Below are 21,420 nucleotides of genomic sequence, written 5' to 3' on the forward strand. Positions count from 1 at the left end.
AGAGAGATATTTCAGTTTCCTCCCAGAGCAAATATAGAGTAGTGTTGGCTCATTTTCATTAATGGAATTCAGAAAGCATAGAGAAAAACAGATTATTATCTTCTCCCAGCCCATGCCTCCCTTTCTCCCACCCTGTAATGGCTTACGAGTCTCCTGTGCCGAGGAGAGAGAGAGAGGGAAGGGGGAAAAAACATGTGCGTTCTTTCAAGTGAAAATGAAGCAGGCTATTCCACAGTGTATCAATCAGTGTGGCAGAGTTTTGAAGATGCATGAAAAGAGGCAAGAGGCGATCAGCAGTTTTTCAAACTGGGCGGGTCAGCAGAAAAAAAACACCCTCTCTTTCCTCTACTGATTCTCTCTCACTCCATCTCTTTCTCTCCCTCTGTTTTTTTTGCTTTCTTCTCTCTCTCTCTCTCTCTCTCTCTCTCTCTCTCTCTCTCTCTCTCTCTCTCTCTCTCTCTCTCTCTCTCTCTCTCTCTCTCTCTCTCTCTCTCTCTCTCTCTCTCTCTCTCTCTCTCTCTCTCTCTCTCTCTCTCTCTCTCTCTCTCTCTCTCTCTCTCTCTCTCTCTCTCTCTCTCTCTCTCTCTTCTGTCCTTTCACTACCATGCAAGGGCTTCTGACAGTCCTCAACCATCTGTTTGTTATTTAGATCCATTGCTATTTCCTTCTTTCCTTCAAAAAAAAATATACATTATCATACTGTCACTGAGGGGGCTGCTCAAATGAATAAAATGAAAAAAACTGTTGGTAATTACCCAGTTTTCATCCAGGGTAATTATACTTCAGCGATTTTGTTTTTCAATATTTTTATTTTCCTTTTGAAGGAGTGGACTTTTTTTTTTAATATATGTAAATACAAACATTCCAAATTGGATGGGGATAAAACAGTGAATATAGAGTATACCATATGAAAAAACATCACAAACCAACAAAATGTTGTCTACAGCATTATCACTGTACTGTATCATCAGCCCTCACCTATTAAAATAAGAAAGTACTTAAAAAGTGCTCAGAGTTCTCTCAGAACAAGACACTCACTGCAATCTTTGAAGGCAAAACTCATTTTTATGTAAAGTAAGAGGGAAGCAGGCAGAAAAGAAAACAAAGTCGCTTTGAAAGTGAGTGAGTGTGTGTGTTTGTGTGTGTGTGTGTGTGTGTGTGTGTGGGGGGGGGGGGGGTTAGGGTGTAGCAGAAGCAAACATTTTAGCTCCACAGGAAGTCCTTGAGACTTAAATGGCTCTACAGCATGATAATGGCCTGATCGTAATTCATGGGTGTTCTTTTGCGCACCTTAATTATTATGTTGCCAAGGAGGCATGGAACACTTCGACCGTCCTCTCAGACCCCGCCGCCACCCTCCCTGAGATGTTTGTGCCCTGTTACCATGGCACATCACCGGGGGCAACAGTGTGGGGACGGTGGAGGGAAAAAAGCAGCAATTGGAATGATTAAAATATTACATTTGAAAAGAGTAATGCTAACCATGCACACAAAATGGCTCTCTCGCCAAAGTGAGGGCATCGTCTTCAATCAGTTTGTAATTTATTGACTTCCATTTACACAGCCGTAATGTGAGTGATCAACTCCGCCATCCGTAAAATGCAATAACCCAGGGAATTGTTTTGTGAACAAAAGCAAATAACAATGCCCACACATCATTATGCACCCTTGATATCCCATTATAATTGCCTCAAATGGAGGAAACCAACTGATGCCAAATCCACTAGGTTGTGGCAGTGGCGGAGCATGTCAAAACAACCACAGACTAAAGAGTCTGCCACAACCCTCAATCCAGTCGAGGGAAATGACTATCCTCCAATGGCTGCCTAACCAAACAGACTCTCACCTCCCCCTTTGCCTGGTTTATTTAAATTTTGCTGTTTAACGTTGTTATGGAGACAAAGACAGGAGAGGAAAAAAGAAAAGGAAACAGGGGGAAAAGAATGCAGCAAGAAACTCATTACAACACTTTTGGGAAAGTGACTGCAGTGTGACCAAACCACACACTTCTGCGCAAGTCTTGCAAGCGTAGTCATTTTGTAAGGCTATTGGCTATTTAAGCAAAGATGAACAAGGGGCCGACGGTTACATTTCCGGCCTGCCCAGAAAGGTCCTCTTCGTTGTCAGTCAAGCTGAAAATTATGTTTTTTAATGACGGGTGGGATTGAGTGAATCTTTCCTTTACTTCCTGTAGTTTGCAGACGATTTCTTCCTCAGAAAACACAGCACAACAAGTCCTCATCCAAGGAGGATGAAGACAACCGTACTAATTGCCACTTCCCAAACACCAGGCTTAGGATAGAGAAATGCTACTAACCGACTGATGAAAAATTCATTAGTGCAGAATAAAACTATTTATCCAAAATAGCAGGCAGGAACATCATAATTAAAATGATGCCACTCAGCTTTCATTAAGAGATGGGAAATTTATTTTGGTGTCTGTGTGTGTGTGTGGGGGGGGGGGGGGCACAAAAATAAATAAAATACTTGAGAGAATAAAATTAAGATTGATAGGACATGTCATCTAATTAATCGCAGAGGGGGCCTGTTGTTTCCTGAAATCCAGGGTGAGAGGCACTGGAGACACTGGCACTGGTGTTATTGCTCGGGACAGACACACACACACACACACACACACACAAATACAAACACACAGTGTCTGTGCCATGAGTGGATAAGAGAGCTGCATTGCTATGCAGTCGGCAGCGCACTACGGCAGGGCAGCGGAATCCCCCCTGCAGGGATTACATCCACCAAGTAGGAGACGGGGAAAAGGTAGAGAAAGGGTGAAAATAAGGCAGTCCGCCATTCCTTCGTCGCTACCCTCGCTCTCTTTCACACTCCCTTTCCCGTTCTCTCCTCTCCTCTCTTCTCCTCTCTTCTCCTCTTCTCCTCTCTTCTCCTCTTCTCTCCTCTTCTCTCTTCTCCTCTTCTCTCTTCTCCTCTCTCTATTTCACTGCCTCTCTCCCACTACACCCCCTCGACCCTCTCCTTCACTCTCTTTCTTCTTTCCAATTCTCAGTTCTCTCTCTCTCTCTCTCTTTCTCTCTCTCTCTCTCTATCTCATCCCACAGTGAATAGAGGCAGGATGCCTCGTTGATTTCACTGCATGCCGTCAGAAGCTCCACAAAATCCGTCTGAGGTCTAGGGACCTGGGGGGGGTGGGGGGGCAGTTGGAGGGGAAAAAAACAGAGATAGAGAAATGGAGAGAAACAGTGACACTCGTTTTCTCTCTCAGCAGTGGCGAACAGGCCGTCAGCATTCATGCAGTCACACACACAAACACACACACACACACACACACACACTCAGTAACACAGCTCTGTATGCAGAACTGCACACCATAGCCTGGAGCAAAGGCCAGAGGCATAGCCATGCCTCATTAGGTCTGAGTCGACCTCTCCTGATGCTATTCTCTCTAGAATCTCACTCTCACAAACACAGACAAAAACACATACAGTATCCACTGATAAACATATTCCATGTGAATGTATACCAGCAAAATAAGTATAAGAAAAACACATACATAAGCATCAATCAAAACCATGCATCTTCACTCTCTTCCATACATACAGATGAAACCCATAATATTATACTCCCTCTTCTAGGCCTAAAGGGCCATTTTGACTTCTAAAATATGAATGAATACTCACAAGAATGTTCTTGCCTACATGTCAAGAAGAATAGAATGTGGCCTGCCTTCCAACTGAAGTCCGAAATTAAAAGGACAGCACCATTCTCTTCTACATATGAAATGACAGGTCAGTGGCATAAAACAGACCTACAGCAGAATACTGAGGACACAAAGCCTCTCAGAACAATGGACAAAGGCTCATATTCAATACGTGCAAACTTCTCTGCTATGTATGAGGGAACCGAGGACATACACATGTTCCAGGGTTTCCTGGACTGGAATGTTATGCAGTGTCCATGAAATGCAGAGTGGAAGGGAACTAAAAAGACCTACCGAGAGGATGAAGTCTTTCACCCGATATGCTCTCTACACAGCCTAGAGACATTTCAGTCACACTGTAACACGGAAAAGAGAGGAGACCCATAACACAAGCCAGTGATCTTTTTGCAAGCCCATCAGGGTGATCAATTCCATTTCTGGCAATGCAACATCTGGAACAAAGACCCCTAATGGCCAACAGCTGCCAGGCAAGGGGGGGGGGGGGGGTAATTACGGAGACGCTCGGAGCGCCAGTCTCCGCCACCGCTCAAGTGGTCGGCGTGACAGAAAGGAAGCCGCCCCCAGAACTCCTAAAAACACCTCACTGCATATTTAATATCTTCATTTCAATTAATTACCTCGGCAATTTGGTGAATCATCCTTAATGGCCCCAACTTGACTTAGGAAAGTCAGTGAGAGTCTATTCTTCTTTCCTTCTCTTTCTTTCTTTCCCCGTTCCCTTGATGAGACACTATTACAGGGGGAGAATGACACTGGAAAATGGGCAAGAGAATGCTGCGTTTTGAAGTGGCCACCTTTGGCTTTAGTCTGATTAGATAAGGTGTGGATCAATCTTGATGAAAGATGAAAGCTATCGGACGGGCGTGCTGAATCGTTGAGCACGGTTACAGGTGTGGAGTGGAGTTAGGTAGGAACCTATTATGGGGTTGCGACAGAATTTGCTTGAACCGGGTCAGAAGCTGAGTCCAGCGGAGCCATTAATTACAGAGCACTGGGCACTCTGTGGCCTTCTGAAAAGGCATGAAAGGACAACAGACGTGAGCGGCCAGAGGAAGACAGTGACGAGGCCAGATGAAGAAGGCAAGCAAACAGATTGCGGGTAGACAAGCCTTTTTTTGTCATTTCACATCAATCTGTTTTTCAAATTATCCAAACGATGGGTGAACAATGAGTAAACAGTGTGTGTGTGTGTGTGTGTGTGTGTGTGTGTGTGTGTGTGTGTGTATGTGTGTGTGTGTGTGTGTGTGTGTGTGTGTTACGTAGGACATCTTAAATGAATGAGAAAGTGGCTCTTAAGAAAATCTGCTTCATGATATTTAGCATCTAGACCTCTAGATATATATTTTTTTTTAAAAAAGCTATAAGAGAAATTAGGACAAAAACATGATTACCTAATAAAAATCTTTTCTGTCTGATCTTTAATTAATATAATTATCCTCAACAAAGAAAGCTAGGTGTAATGGCAACCACGCACAGAAGCTCCACGAACCTTTAATTACATTTAATGAAAGAACCAAAGGGGAGGGGGCATGGGTAGAAAGAAAGAGCAGAACTCATTTCCATCATTATGTTTGTGGTTTTTCTAATGTTAAAGCATTCATCCTCTTTTGGGAAGAATATGTGGGAAATTAAGTCCAAGACTTCACATCACCCACCACAGCTCAAAACACCCCCAAATATCTAAGGCAATGGCTGTGATGATTTCATATTATCTCTTAATTTTGAAATGGTTTCTTTTACATTTTTGTGAATTAAGCCATACATGTGGTAATTTATGTAATTCTTTTTTAACATTGTATCCCTGAAGAATCTTCCCAGCTAACCAAAATTTGAACTCCCTGTGAAGGATCTCATTTCAGCATGCTACAGTGTTTTCTTATTATACATAGTGTTGGTTGTGATTTCCATAGCATTGCATATTCCTGGAGTGTGTGCATATATAAGCACAGAGAATAATCTGGGGAAATATATGAGGTTCTTCTGCTGTTGACACTGCAACTGCACCATTCTACAAAGAGTGGGACAAACTGAGTGAAAAGAAGCCCCATACGCTACTGTAATTAGCATTAAAACTGATGGAATTCATTAAGGTGCCAACGTTTGTTCTGAAGAACAAACAGAAAATAAACATTCAGTACATCAGAGAGTTTGGCAGATCTTAAAAAATATGTTATATCTATCAACTCATATGAATGTTTGTATTCATATATTGTATTAATATCAACTCATATTAATACTTATATTAATACATTGTATTAATATCAACTGGTATTAATACTTGTATTAATAATACGAAAAGTTGCGTTGGGGCTGACAAGTACTTGACAGGATTGTGGTTATGATGCTTGTTTTCTGGTGAACCTGACAGAGAGAAAGTTCTAGAGTGTTGTCTAGACTTCACACTGCAAGACTGTGAATTAAACATAGCAGTACCGGTGGCTGTGACCCACTTAGCTTCTGGAGTGGTGACCAGAGAGGCTGTCGAAAACTATGCAACTATGTGAAGGTTAATCAAAGCCACTTTGGGTGAGTGAGTGGAAGAGTTCTTATTGCTCACCCCATGTAGTAAGATAAGTACTTTAAGTGAGAGACAGTGTTATAGCCTACTCTTTTCCCTACATGGGTGGGTGTACATTTAAGAGCGAGAGGTTCACATTCACAAGCACAGATATAAGCCAGCCAACCGGGTCAAATAATCTTGGTACCACATTTTTTCTCACAGAAATACCTTTACGGCACACAAGAGACACGTTTTCCAAAGGAATGGCGATATCAAAAAAGTCAACAATAACGTGGAACACAGCAGCATGGACCTTCATGTGTAGCAGATGGGGACCACACTACCTTGGAGAATCATTGTGCAACAGTGACCAGCTTGCTGTACTGTTATCCAGCTTACTACACAGCTATATACCAAACATAGCAACCATTTTGCAAAGAAAAGAAATTGAAATGGATATTACTGTTCACCTGCTTATGCCTTAGTGTACTACAAAAAAACTCAAAACTTTTCTCTGTGCAGTTCACTAACCTCTCACTATGAAGTGCTACACCTCCGTACACCTCGAACGGACAATTATAAATTGAACATTTTGTAGGTCTGTGTAATAATGACATGTTAACAGCTGGAATACCGCTGGTAAGTCATTCTGAGATGGCTGTGGCAAAATAAGGCATCAAACTCTCTCACATCAAGCTCTGCAGTCACCCAGCACTGCTGTCAGTAGCCTTTCTTTTATCTTTTCTTGCTTTTCTTTTTTTAGCCCCTTTCTTTCTCTTTTTCATTTCGGTGCGTTGTTTTCCAGGAAGCGATTTTGCAAATAAACATTTGGCTGAGGCCACCTGAAGAAAACATGGGGTGCCATATGAAGAAAACATGGGGTGCCATATGGCTGGGCTTTAAAAATTGATGCGGCGAGTTTGAGCGGAGCGCCTGAACCAGAGTAGCGATGGCACAGCGGCATGTGCGGGGAGGGCGACACCTCCGCCACTCACCGCCATCTGATGAGGGACACCTCCACAGAGAGAGAGAGAGGGGCAGGGCAACTCAGAGGGAGACTCTGTGTGTGTGTGTGTGTGTGTGTGAGCGAGAGAGAGAGAGAGGGAGAGAGAGATATAAAGAGACATCTTGGAACAAAGGCAAAAAGAGATGTATTAAAAGCTTGACTTTTTTTTTTTGACGTCATAGCCTTCCTCGTGTTACGACCCGGCCAATGATTAGATGGTCTGGTGAAAATGTTGACGCTTTGACTGCATAAGCGCAGTCCATGTAAAAAACCCGTGGATAAACAGAAGAGGCCATGCATGCCCCTTCACCAAGCATCCTCACAGACCAAGTGAAATGAATGAATACGGGGATAAAAGAGAGACCTGGAGTGCCATCTGTCTGTCTGTCTGTCTGTCGCATCAACGCCTTGTCAGCTCTGGGACAAGGCCTCCCTTCCGCTACCCTTTTGAATCAGTCTCTGGTGTGCAAGGGGTACGTCTACATGTGACTTCTTCCCATCTTTTCTCACGAAGGTCTTACAAAATGTCTCTCATCTTACAAATGGCATTAGAGCCAGACACCGCGGTGTGCAGGAGCCTGAGAGGAGCCCATTAGGTCAGTTCCATAGCAACAATGTCCCCCCCACACCCTCCGACAACGCCCCCCCCCCTACCCCCACACACACACACACACACACACACACACAGTTCTGTATCCCTCTTACTCTGCTGACCGCATGCTTGCTGTGATTCCAAAGACATTTACTGCCATCTAGAGGCCATTTCAGTTTTACATCGCAGCCTAAAGGGAGACAACAGGAGGGGCACAGCAACCGAGTTGCTTTTTGAACTGCAGCTTAACATCTTCAATCTGTATAATACAGAACAGCACATCTGACTGTATACAGACACAAGTTCACACCCTTGAAAGTGCATTGATCTGCTAAATCTATCTGCAGTAGCAGACTTCAATGTTGTTGGGGTTTTTTTCTGACAGAGGCAACTGCAAGACGGGGAGCACTTTCAGATGTGAACCGCACCAACGGAGGCTAATAAAACTTCAAACCCCCCCAATACTATACTTTTTCCCTCTCAATATCTGCCCTGCTCCAGAAGTCCCTCCCCACACTTAAAGAGGTTACAAATCCCTGGGCTTGCCCCTTTTGTAGGTTCCCTGCAGAGGCGGATTTGATGAGGGGATAATGATCGCTGGCTGCAGAGTATCGTCGAGATGGCGGCAGTAAAAACGACCAGCGAGGGACAGCCTGCCACACCTTATTAGAGCCCTGATTTGCTGACTAGGCTCGAAGGGACCAGCTGTGTGTGTGTGTGTATGTATGTGCGTGTGTGTGTGTGTGTGTGTGTGTGAGTATTGTCAGGGAGCTACTGGACTTCACCGGTGAAATAATTTTTTTTTTAAAAACTACACTACAGCGACAAGCAAAGCTTTTCTCTCCATATATTATCCATATGTCTGCTCAGCGGCCATTTTACAAGCTTCTCTCTGAGCACAAAACCCTTCCGAATAGTTGTCTGATTGTTCATAAACAACATATCCATTTTTGGATTTTAAAAAGACTGAAGTGGGTGAGAATCATACGCAGATATACATTGTCCTTGAAGGACCAAGAAGAACAACCTCTCAAGCTCTTAAGCTTAGAAGAGGCAATTGCATGCTGAAGACTCATCAGCTAATGTGAAGATGACGAGCTTTCATTTTACAAGCTCCTTCTGAGAAGAAGACCCTCAACAAGAGCTGCCTGTCTGGCAACAAACAGGAATAAGTCCAGCAGATTACAACATCTTATACCAAGACACACACACAAACACACCCATATATGCCAAAAAAAACAATGACATGGCACACTTCGGATGGGAAGCCACTTATCAACAGAATGAAATATCAATCCTGAGAGAGGCAAACCACTGCTGTTTTTCGACCACTGCTGTGCCACCTGGGAAATGTGAAGGGCTTCATTGACCCCAAGAAAATAGCCTCTTGACATATATAATTCCACTGCCGCCAAATAATATGCCTCCTGGCTGTATTATCACCTCCGAAAGCATGCCCCTGTCTCTACTGTAGGGGATGCCACCAGGGCTCATCTGGGTCTGAATAGATGTGAGTAATGATTGCGCATATGTCATTCATCTTTGTCCGTAATCTATCTATAAAGCAAGAAGCGTCTGTGTGTGTGTGTGTGTGTGTCTGTGGCACGCATATCTCGCTGACCGTTTGTCAGACTGACCTAAGATTTCGTATGTCGATATTTCAAAATATGCTTATTTACGTAGGACGTTTATCGCTGCACTGCACTGTTTCCAAGGGGACCAGTTTAAGGGGAGCTCCCCCCCATGGATCGTGTACTGACAGTAGCTAGGTCCAGAGAACGGGCTCTGCTAGGTCTCACTTTGATGATAGTCAGTCGCAATTTAATCAGATTACTCTGGAACCGCTTGTGGGTTAAGATGCAAGATGATTATCATGCCTGACCTCAACAATAAAGACTCCCTGTATGCAGTTTGCTTGCATAAAATGATTACTTGCAACAACACGCCAACAAACACGGGTATGTAGTGACCACTCGAATAGCCCAGGCTACTTTGGACTTTCAAGAGACTTTGACTAAAACGACAATTCCGACTGCAAGGTCCCAAATTGAAACGAGCGATAGGCTAATGCCACATAGCTAACGTTAGACAAGTTGCAGACTGAGCGACGGCACTTATCACGCCATTAAACACGGGTATGTAGTGACCACTCAAAATAAAAGTATGTGCAAGCTTCGAATAGCATTAGGAAGTTATTCAGTAAGCTATACACATTTAGCCTTAACTCAAAACAGTTGTCATTATGTCATTCTGATCTGTAGAAATGTCACATGCAGCCATGCCTAAATTTATTAGAGACCACATTAATTATAGGCTAATATATTATAATATTCAGTATTCATTATTTAGCTGGAATGATGTTTCCCTATCATCGTATTTTTAAAGCAGGCATACCTGTGGGCATGTAATTGAGCTACGGGTTTTCTTCAGGAATGGCATGTTTGAACGGGCACTGCACTAGTATAACTAATGGATTTATGCTGACTGTATATCTGCATATCCTTCTTTAGGACTGTTAGGCTTGATCCTGTGTTTGACACGGCACGTGGTGTATGTTGAAATCCTTGACTTCGCTTCCCTGATGCTTCAGCAGGTGTTTGGCATAAAATTCCATCGATCCACAAGGTCACTTAAAGAAAAGGAGGTGATGGAATCGTGGCAATGCAGTTTAATACCGACAGCAAGGCAGCCAAAAGGATGCAGGACACATCCGCCAGTAAAGTTTACAGCACCTGATGCAGCCATCCGGAGTGATGCCACATCGGAGAGATGAGAGGAGAGGCCGACTTTCATGAGAGATCTTAGAATGAATCACATACAAACACACACACACATATACAAGTACAAGTGCACACACACACACACACACACACACACACACACACACACACACACACATAAACAAGTGCACACACACTAACATATATGCGAATACAAGTGCACACACACATACACATATATACACTTGCATATACAAGTGCATGCGCACACACACACACACACACACACACACAAACACACACACACACACACTCACACAAACAAACATCTACACACTCTCATGCGTACACGCTCAAGCCCAGAAATAAGCAGTCACACTCTCATCAGTATCAAAGCAACCCATGCACTCTGGGCGCGCTTTCATCTCTTTTTCAATACAGCGTAATAAGAGGCCATTCCTCTGGGCTGCCAGAATGAGCACTGATTGTTTGTTTCACTTAGTGGGGAATAGTTCTCAGCATAATGCATTCACTCCCTCTCAAACAGAGAGGAAAGAGTAAGAAAATAGAGGAAGAGGGAGATGGAGATGGAGATGGAGATGGAGAGATGGAGAGAGAGAGAGAGAGAGAGAGAGATGGGCTCCATTTTTGGTTGCTAGAGAGGCAAAGTTACTACCACTTGTGTCAAAGTCCAACCCTGGTCACCACAACCAGAAGTCAGATCTGACCACCTAGGTAGTGTTACTTGAATATTCCTTGAATATTCCTGCACGTTCAGTGAACTGCAATTAACAAAACAATGTATCTCCACAATGTGTCTCCACATGTGGTTGTGAGCATTACTGTGTCTGTTTGTGTGAGGGCGTGGGTGGCATATTTTTTACGCTTATCAAACCCAGTGCTCCCGTCAGAGGGATCATTACAGAGCCCCGTACAGGGAAGTGCTCGTCAGAGGTCTAAATCGGTTGGGGTACGCCGTCGCCGATGCCGACCGAGGTTCATTTGAAATCCTGTTTAATTCAAAACCTGGGCACTATATTTAAATCCTAGTGCTCCTCCAGGAGCGATATGTCACCACCAAATTCAGACAGACCCAATGCAATATAAATAATCCTTCATAAAAGGTCTGGGAATTGTATTAAGGGTAAATCAATCACGCCTCTCTTGACATTCCTGAATTAGTACTTGACTGCAAAGCATTAAAATTGCATGCAAAGAGGTGTCTGCCCACCAGGTTTTTTAATAAAGAATTTGAAAGGGTAAGGCATGTATCCAAATGGATATTATTCCGACTGTCAATCAGCCTATGGCAATTGGGTTATTATGACAGGGGTTGAGCAGTAAACACAACACAGTAATTCTCAGTCATTCTGAATCAAAACATACATTGTCAAAGGGGACTGGAGCAGGAGGTGCATTAGGTTTCAGTTTTGGGCAAAAAGACACAGAAATTAAGTAAGCCGTCTCTAAAGTTACGTGTTAAAAGATGGGTTCATTGAATCATGCTGAAAGACTTTCCACTTCCACCTACTAAGCTCCGGGATAAATGGTGACAGAAAAGTTATTTTGGGGTTGAGGGCAAAAAGGATAACATCACAACGTTATAAACAATTAAATCAGTGGACATTTTATCCTTGTAACGAAATCCTATTCAGTATCGAATGTCATCAGAAACTTTCTCTACCACCATGAAGAGGCATCACTTTGAAAAGCCTCCAAAAAGGGCATTTCCTTGATCCTAATTAAAACTGGAATCTATGGCTCGCAGAAGCAATGGCAGAGAAGGGCAAGGTAAAGGCGCAGTCTATTGATTCATTTTTTATTGCTGGTCTTTCAGACGTCCAAGGACACGTGGCGAATCAACTCCGCTCGGTGCTGCGTGCACCTGGTCACCTCATACAGTCGCTCTTAAACAAAGACATCCCTCTCACACAATGCGCTTAGAGGAGTTCTAAATGAGACAGAAGAGGTAGCCCACGTTTTATTTAATTTGGATTCTTGCCCGCTTATTTAGCTTTTTGTGTGTGTGTGTGTGTACGTGTACGTGTGTGTGTGTGTGTACGTGTGTGTGTGTGTGTGTGTGTGTGTACATGTACGTGTGTGTGTGTGTGTGTACGTGTACGTGTGTGTGTGTGTGTACGTGTGTGTGTGTGTGTGTGTACGTGTGTGTGTGTGTGTGTGTGTACGTGTGTGTGTGTGTGTGTGTACGTGTACGTGTACGTGTACGTGTACGTGTACGTGTACGTGTACGTGTACGTGTACGTGTACGTGTACGTGTGTGTGTGTGTACGTACGTGTGTGTGTGTGTGTGTGTGTACGTGCGTGTGTGTACGTGTACGTGTGTGTGTGTGTGTGTGTGTACGTGCGTGTGTGTGTGTGTACGTGTGTGTGTACGTGCGTGTGTGTGTGTGTGTGTGTGTGTACGTGTACGTGTGTCCGTCCGTCTGTCCGTCCGTCTGTCTGTATCTCAGTGTGTGTGTGTATATCTCTGTGTTTGTGTGTGTGTGTGTGTATCTCAGTGTCTGTGTGTGCGTGTGTGTGTGTGTGCGTGTGTGTACATGTGTATCTCTCTGTGTTTGTGTTTGTGTGTGTGTGTGTGTGTGTGTGTGTGTGTGTGTGTGTGTGTATCTCAGTGTCGGTGTGTGTGTATCTCAGTGTATGTGTTTGTGTGTGTGTGTATCTCAGTGTGTGTGTGTGACAGTGGGGCTCCTGGTGATGGAGCGAGAGAGCAAAGTAAATGGATCCACACTCTCAGACACTTTAGATAGCTACAAGAAACAGGGCGGAGGTGCATCGGAGCAGAAACGTGTGCACAATAGCAGTGGATACAAGAGCCAGGCAGCGAGAGATGAGGTGAGTGGATTCAGTGCTTGGATATGGGGGGGGGGGGGGGACAGATCTGCCATGTTTGTCTGTGAATAGTGCATCTGTACCAAAGGATTCAAAAACAGAGAAAAGAAGGAACACAGTTTTGGGAAGAAGCTTGAACCATCACTGAAAGAGAATTAAAGACAATTCTTAAAGCCATTCAAAACCTTGTTTAAAATGAAAAGGATTGAAATCATGATTCAAGATTCTAAAATCTTGAATGTGTGTGCCATTTGATCAGTATAAAATGCACTTCACTAAAGTGAGGAGTTTCAAAGCAACTGTCAAGCTTGGCAAATAAAGTGCATCTCCAGTTCAAGCCAAGTCTCAACCAAAACAACCATTGCAAACAATGGCAACATAAATCACAGTTCATATGGGAATGATTAGTCCCTGTCTATTGATAACCGTTTCTGCTGTGAGACTGCAGCAGTTTTTTTGTTGTTTTGTTGTCTACCATCCCTGTCCACTCCACATCTCCGCTATCCTTGGCAGTCTCGTCATCTCCTCAGCACATTTCTAAACACGAAGGACAGCAGGAAGGACATGTCATTCTGTAAAACGCATACTATATTTTAGATCACCATAACAAACAAAATAATAAAAAAGCGCCGCTGCCATTGTACAAGAGGTAAAGAGAAGAGAGAAAGAGAGAGGGAGAGGGAGAGAGAGAGAGAGAGGAGTGAGAGTAAAAAAAAAGAAGTTTTTGTCCCTGGGTGGGAAAAAAAACTCATCCATTCCATCAAAAAAATAATAAAGTACAAGCTCTCTCCATTATTTTTCCCCTCAGACAAAACGCTCGATTCTCTGAACCCCGCGCCATTACAAATCCAGTAGACAGCGCTCCCCCAGGTCCAAGGTGTTTCTCCCCCCCCCCCCCTCTGTCAACTCTGAACAACTATGAGTGGAAAAGGTGTGTTTCCACGGAAACAGCCGGCCCAGTCACAGTGCAGCCAGGGCTGGCCTGGTGGATATTGATCTCCTCCCACAGTCAGAATGGCCTTCAGAGGTCAAGTTGTGTCTCCAACACTCCTCACACGCTCCCCCGACACCCCCTCCACCACCAGTGATCTGGCCAGGGCGGCTGCACCATGCTGCTGATGCTTGGTCCACGGCCAGGGCCAGTGTTCTGGGTCTGGGCCCGGTAGGATAGCAGCAGAAACCTAGCGCCTCTGCGGACAGGCAAAGGGGCTCATCAATAGAGGGGCCCCCGTTAAAAACATGGGCCTGGGCAAACTACATCCATCATCCTTACTCGGCAGGCTGAAACTCACTGAGACACAGATCGATCACGATGACCACAGGGCTCCTGGGTCTTTTTTCTCCTTTTTTTCTTTTTTTGGTTTGTCTGTTTTTGTTTTTTGTTTGTCTTCTTTTTTATATCTACCTACCTTTTATATCTATGAGTGTGTACCATGACGTCATGACGGCCCCCATTGTCAACATACTTCCTGATCATCTTCATTGCACTCATCCATTGTCCATACCACCACCATCATCATCATCATCATCATCATAGACCTCATCACCATCACTACCACTGCCATTGTCAGACCTCCACTGTTCTGCTGGCCATCTGCATTGTTCTTCAGTCCATGCCTGTTGCACATTCTTTTGCTCCATGTTACCTGCGGCAGGTTGCCAGAGCGATTTCATGTCCTAGTCAGAGGAATGAGTATAACAGGCTCCCTGCTGCCACCCCCCCTCCCTCCCCACCAGCACTCTGCCATCCAACTGATGTACCTCTGGGAGGGCTCCCCTTGCAGGGGGAGCTGACAGCATGAAAATTGCAATCTGCCCAGTGAGCAGGGCTCCACTTAAGCACCCCAACTAACTGGGGCTGAAGACTCCTCTTTCTCTCGCTCTCTCTCTCTCTGCTTAGAGCAGTCGAGGAGAGACAATGGGAGTGTGTGTGTGTGTGTGTGTAAGAGAAATAGGATGGCTGATGAACTGACAGCACCCTGCCTCTGTCTGGCAGTGCTGGTCTCCCTCGCCTCTGAACGCCAACCTTTACATCACTGGGATTTCACCCTGCACCGCTCCTGCTGTGCTGAGGGACATTCCGAGAAGCGACGAGTTGAGCTGCCCTGTACAATCAACACATACCAGCCTCACATCCAAAAAGCACCCTCCCCTCCCTCGCCCGCTACGCCTCCTCACAATGAATTACGTAAACCTACCCATCCTCCAACAGCACCTCGCCATCACCCTGCTGTGATATAATCATAAACCTTCAGAGTATCAGAGAAACCTTCAGTAAAAAACACTAGTCTAAAGCTTCTAACAGGCCCTCTGCCCCTGCCCAGGGTTGCAAAACATCCCCACTGCCACCCAAGCGTGTTGCACTCCAAGCCATCAGCCGCCACTGAGTGTGGCCGTTCCTGCTTGCAGACGGCCGTTAAGAGGCCCCTGCGAACGAATAAAACCAAATCAGTACAGCATGCCAGGTGGTCGTGCAGAGTGGTTAGGGCTAGAGGGGCTGCGTTCCGGTTAGCAATCGCACAGAGCAGCTCTACAATCCCTACACTACAACGCCCGTGCAACGAAGAAGCATCGCCCTCTGACGGCTGTGTGCATTTGTACAGATTATCAGAGTCATTTGTGTGAGTGAAGAGACGGAGGAGAGGGAGTGAGGAGGAGAAAGTAAGTGACAACAACAACATAAGTAACTACAAACATTTCTCCCCAAACAAAAACAACAGAAGCAACATGCCCCTATTTGCTTGTTGTTTTTTTTTTCCTTCGTTCTTCCTGTTTTTTGTCTTCAGGTTACAAATTGCGTTGTTACATCTCCGAGCGCTAGATTAAACCAGCTTTGTATTTATGGGATGGGGAGGGGGAAAAATGTGCTCAATATCTTTTGGGGCTGTTCAATCAGAGTTCTATGTATGTCTGTGTCTGTGTGTGGGGGAGGAAAATGAAATTAAGTAATACCCTCTCAATGTGCCGTCTGAGGAAAAGAATGAAAACAATGGGAACCATTTCAAATGCGGAGCGTTAAAATAAACAGATTAGATCGCAGATTATGATTATTTGCCTAAAAACCCATCGCTCATCCCTGGGTGCTACAATATTTAAATGCTAATATGTGTTAGTCTGCGATCCATTTCAAAGAAAAACTGCTTAAATGAGCAAAAATGGGGTTCCAGTTCATTTTCAGGCGACATAATTTAGAAATCTTTCATTTGAAAGTGTGGCCATTTGCATGCCAGGGGATTGTGAAGACAATTTATAGCCCGTTCCAAATCACAGCCTATTAAATATATTAATGCCTAGGAAGAAAAAAAAACCCAAGCCATAAAAATGACCTCCTCTGCGCCTTTCTGGATCTTTTCAAAAGGGAAATCAGGAGAGAGGAAGCATAAAAGGGACACGAAGACATATAAAACAAAGCTGAATAAATTATTCCTACTTACCGGTACTTTGCTTCCAGTTATCTGCATGCATCGGTCAGCGGAGAGCAGTTAATGTACAAAAAGACACAAACAGCACAAATCATTAGTAGGCCAGTGTTGGGTCACACTATCACAACTGTAGAGGGATTAGTGCAAACAAAGCACACAATAATGTACATACATACACACTGAACATCACCCCCCACCCACACCAACCCCAACCCACCCAGCACAACACACTGGCTTTCTTACTGCACATTGTGTTGCCTGATTGGACTGATAAGCTTATTCTCACAAAAGACACACAGTTAACATTGAGAGAGAGAGAGAGAGAGAGAGAGAGAGAGAGAGAGAGAGAGAGAGAGAGAGAGAGAGAGAGAGAGAGAGCTGGGACAACACATAAAGATAATGTCGGCCATTTTTTAAGCTACTTTTTGAACATGGGGTGGCTTTTTAGAACTTTTTCTTTCCAGCCAGGGGACTCACTAGCTATGTTTTCATCCATTTTTGAAGTTGAATGAGAATTAAAATTTACGAGAATGGGGTGGATAAACTCCTTACTCACACTGGGTATAATGCAACTAAGGTCAAACAGTTTATTCTCATCAAATCTTGCGCTGAGATTTTGTGTTGAGAGACCAATGGTCAGAGCATATATTTCTTTCTGTATTGTTAGAGTAACAGAGAAATAGCATCATGAAAGGACAGGAGTCAGGAAGCCTCTTCACAAGTCTTTTGTGGCAGTCCTCAGGGTTAAATACAGTAACAAAAACCTGCCAGGGATCTGTTAAAATCCTAGAGGAAACTATCTAAGTGACAAATATATAGAGAGAGTGCGAGAATCTCATCGAAATCAAGTTTGTTTGAGCAAGGTTGATGGGATTTGCGCAGAATTAATCCTCGATAACTACTTTTTTGGTGGCAAAACAACATGCCGCAAACTGCCCCAGGGGGTTTAAGGGAAAAAATCAATCACCTGTCAGGGCCAGTTTCCCGCAGGTGTCAGATTTAAATCCCCTGCCTCACCAAAGTCCACGCAGTCAGCAAGATTTTCGCTTCTTAACCTTGTTATCCATCAATACTCCTAGAATTCGTTTGAATCTGTAGGCATGTTTTCAGACGAAGGGAGTAGGTGGAGACAGAGATAGAAACAGAGAGAGAGAGTGAGGAAGAGTGAGAAAGAGACAGATAGAAACAAAGAGTGAGAGTGAGTGAGTGAGAGAGATAGACAGACAGACAGAATGAGTGTAAAATACAGAGAGAGATCGAGAGAGAGATCGAGAGAGAGAGAGAGAGACGCAAAACAGAGCCCTCCTTCTGGTGCGACAGTCGAGGATACATGATCTCGTTCGGGTGGATGTATGCTTATCTTGGCTGGGTGCACCTGAGGCTTATTCTGTTCTCCGAGGCGCATGATCACTACAAGTTAGCCTCCCAGCACACTCAGGGTCGTCTCTCTCCACCCTTCCTAGCGTCGCTCTCCTTGATCCTGCCGTCTTTGACGCTCCGAGACTCTCCCCTATCTCAATCAGAGTTTATGGCTGCCATAAAGTCACTTTTAACCGAGCCACCACTTGATCATGCACACACTGCTTTAAAGAATAAATCTACATTTTCCCTCTGTCTGGCAAATATAGCACTAACGCAGTTTTACGACGTGGGGCTTTGACCCGAGGCTGGGTGTCACTGGGAGACTCTCGCTCACTAAAATTGCTATCTTGGTGATCGCTACTGTTGATTTAGCGTTGTGTGGCAGGCTTGTATCTGATTAGCATCTGGGGGCTTGCAGCTTGATCAAAAGAGCAGACATTATCTTGCAACCAAGCACACAACACTCTCAAGCAGGAGCCAGAAGGGGAATTGTTGATGCTAACAGCAATTTACACACATTCCTCTGAGTAACACCTAATTCTTTCACTATTCACATTTTTCTCTTCTGCTTCATTTTTGTTTTTGTTTTACCTGAATAGGTTTGAAAGAGATGGAGGAGGGGGGGGGGGGGGGGGCAGATCACACAAACAAATTTTAATTGTTCTAATACTGAAATAAGTGGTCATGGGATATGGAAATTAGATGCTGCGGTGCTCAAATTGCTAAGAAGCTCCTGTAAACAAACTTCTGAGGAATTGTCATCTAGCCGGAGTATTTATATCCCCCCACCCCGGCCATCAAATCAGCGGCATTAAACATGTATTAATTTATTTATTTATTAGCTTGTCTCGATGTGACAGCACCGGTCATTGTGGTCCCATAGGATCTGTCAGAACTCATTACGAAAACAGGTGCTCTTCAGGAAAAAAGTGTAGCCTCGCTGTGAGCCGTACGTCGACTCTCTGTCTCGTGCACTGACGGGAGGAGACAGTCAGTGCTGGCGTGTGGATGTAACTAAAGCTGCCGCCCAAACACCCCCCCCACCCCCCCACCCACCTTGCCCCCAACTGAGCTCTGACTTTGTGTTAAATCTCTACCTATACCCCTACGTGAAAATGGTGACCAGCATGGGCTGGGCAGGAAAAACAAAATCTGTGACAGGAGAGAGAAAAGCAACAAAGTTAATGTTTGTCATCATGCTGTGTGGAGGTGAGAGAGAGAAAATTGTGTTAGCAAGGGTAGTGGGGAAAAGGCATGCTTTGGCACATTCACTGGCACTCTTGTCACATTTGGCAATGAGACAGGGAGAGAAAGAGAGCGATAAGAGAAAGAAGGGAAAAAAGGACAGGGAAAGACAACGAGAAAGTCGGAGGTATTCATGCATTATTAATGGTCAAGGACATTCACGCTGTCACAAAGCCACATTGGATTTTCATGATGCATTTTAAATGCACATGTACAATTCAATATTGTGCTCTCTTTGAAAAGACAGCATATGTGAGGAAGGTGTGAGAGGGTAATTTGAAAGGCAGCCCTTTGACTGCGTAGGCAGAAACAGTCCTCAATCTGGCTTTGTGTTATTACTGAAGGCTACGGAAGTCTCCTTTATTATTTTTTAAAAATTCACCATAGTAACCTGTGCAAGGCTAAAAGGAACATAATTACTTTTTTTCCTGATTACCTAGTCTATGCTTGTAGTCGTTCCCGAAATCTAAAAATGGTTGACAAAAGCAACAGAATAGAACACGGATGCTGTAAAATGACGTGAACATCATATCACTAAATAAGTGTATGGAGGCAGGGGGTCGATCGAGAAGGCTTTCTCGGCTGATGAGAATATTTATGTTCCATCCTGCAGTGGAAAATATGCTGCTATATCAGACAGCTATTTGAATTAGTCGTGCGACTCAGCAATGGTACCAATCAACATATACCAACAGCGTCCTTCTCTCCTACCAGGAAGAAAAAGATCAGGAAGCAGATCCAACTAGTTATGCCTTAGTGTTTTTGCATTCAGAAATACAAGAGCTTGCCCAGTATTTAGTGTACGAGTGTGTGTGTGTGTGTGTGTGTGTGTGTGTGTGTGTGTGTGTGTGTGTGTGTGTCAGTGTGTGTGAGCGTGTATGTGTGTATGTGTGTGTCTGTGTGTGCGTGCGTGTATGTGTGTATGTGTGTGTGTGTCTGTGTGTCTGTGTGTGCGTGCGTGAGTTTAGCGGTAGGTGGAAATTGAGAAGGATGCATGGGGGGCTCCTTTGGCTTTATTTAGACAGATCTGGTCTATTAGCACCCAGGTGTGGGGAGGCCACCTCGAACAGCTTTCTCCTGCCGCAGCCTCTCCACACCGTAAGCCCGGTTAAATGACACCCGGGGACCGTGGGGAGAGAGAGAGTGCATAAGCCCGTCTGCACAATGCTTGAGCACATCTTAATTACTCGCTCTTCCCTCCCCCTGAGAGAGGTCGCTGTCCCTAAGCAGAGGAGTGGGGGTGGGAGGAGGTGGGGAGGAGGTGCAAGAGAGGGGTGTGAAGAGGGCTGGGGAGAGGCTGCAAGTGAGAGAGAGAGAGAGAAAGGTTTGTCCGTTTTCCTGCAAGAACATAGGAAAACACACTTTGAAGCCACGAGGCAAACAAAGACATCCGCAGTGATTTGGCAAGGTGAGAGAAAAATCATCACTATTATCATCATCATTGTAATCTTCATCTTCATCATTATCATCATCATCGTTTTCATCTTTCTTAAAAGAGAAAAAACAACAGCAGAGAAACTGAGGAGGTTAGCAATGAAAAGGAGCACAAACCCAGACCCCTGAGAGCAAGACAACAGGCAACATCCATCACACCATCCCCCTGCAGCAACCATCCACCGGAGGCCACCGTTCTTATCAGAGTTGCCATTTTCATTATCTTTGTAACTTCATGGAAGGCACTGCTAATAGATGTTGCAATAATCACCAACTTCAATTTCGGAAAACAGTTGGGAAATTATAGACCAAAACAGTCAATCTGGCATGGGCAATTGTTGAGATATGTATGAGATATGATCGTTCCAAAAAACTTTGTCTTACTCACATTGGAGTTCTAGCATGGTCCACTGGCTGCAATCCACTGCCCTGCATTAAACTGATACAGTGAAAGAGTCCACCATATTGCTGTATCCATGCTGCATCTATATGCCACAGGCTAAAGGACACACTATTGCATCATATCTCTATACATCCACACATATCTCTCAGTGGACATGGATGCCCAACGGCCACTGCTCACATAACAGCAGCG

The 21,420-nt window shown here is 44.4% G+C and overlaps 1 protein-coding gene across 4 annotated transcripts in view; it reads right to left on the reverse strand.

The window, feature by feature from the left end:
- diaph2 (diaphanous-related formin 2) overlaps nt 1-21,420 on the reverse strand; it is a 161,116-nt gene that overhangs the window by 106,413 nt on the left and 33,283 nt on the right. For all 4 annotated transcript variants that reach the window (XM_076291617.1, XM_076291614.1, XM_076291615.1 and 1 more), the window contains one exon: nt 16,797-16,817. In XM_076291617.1, coding sequence (XP_076147732.1) covers nt 16,797-16,817 — 21 coding nt within the window. The remainder of the gene's footprint in view (nt 1-16,796; nt 16,818-21,420) is intronic.

Source organism: Alosa pseudoharengus, unplaced genomic scaffold, assembly GCF_046254945.1.
Source record: "Alosa pseudoharengus isolate Yale_2024_CS ecotype anadromous, Long Island Sound unplaced genomic scaffold, YU_APseudo_1.1 YU_APseudo_1.1_scf_19, whole genome shotgun sequence".
Lineage (NCBI taxonomy): Eukaryota > Metazoa > Chordata > Actinopteri > Clupeiformes > Clupeidae > Alosa > Alosa pseudoharengus.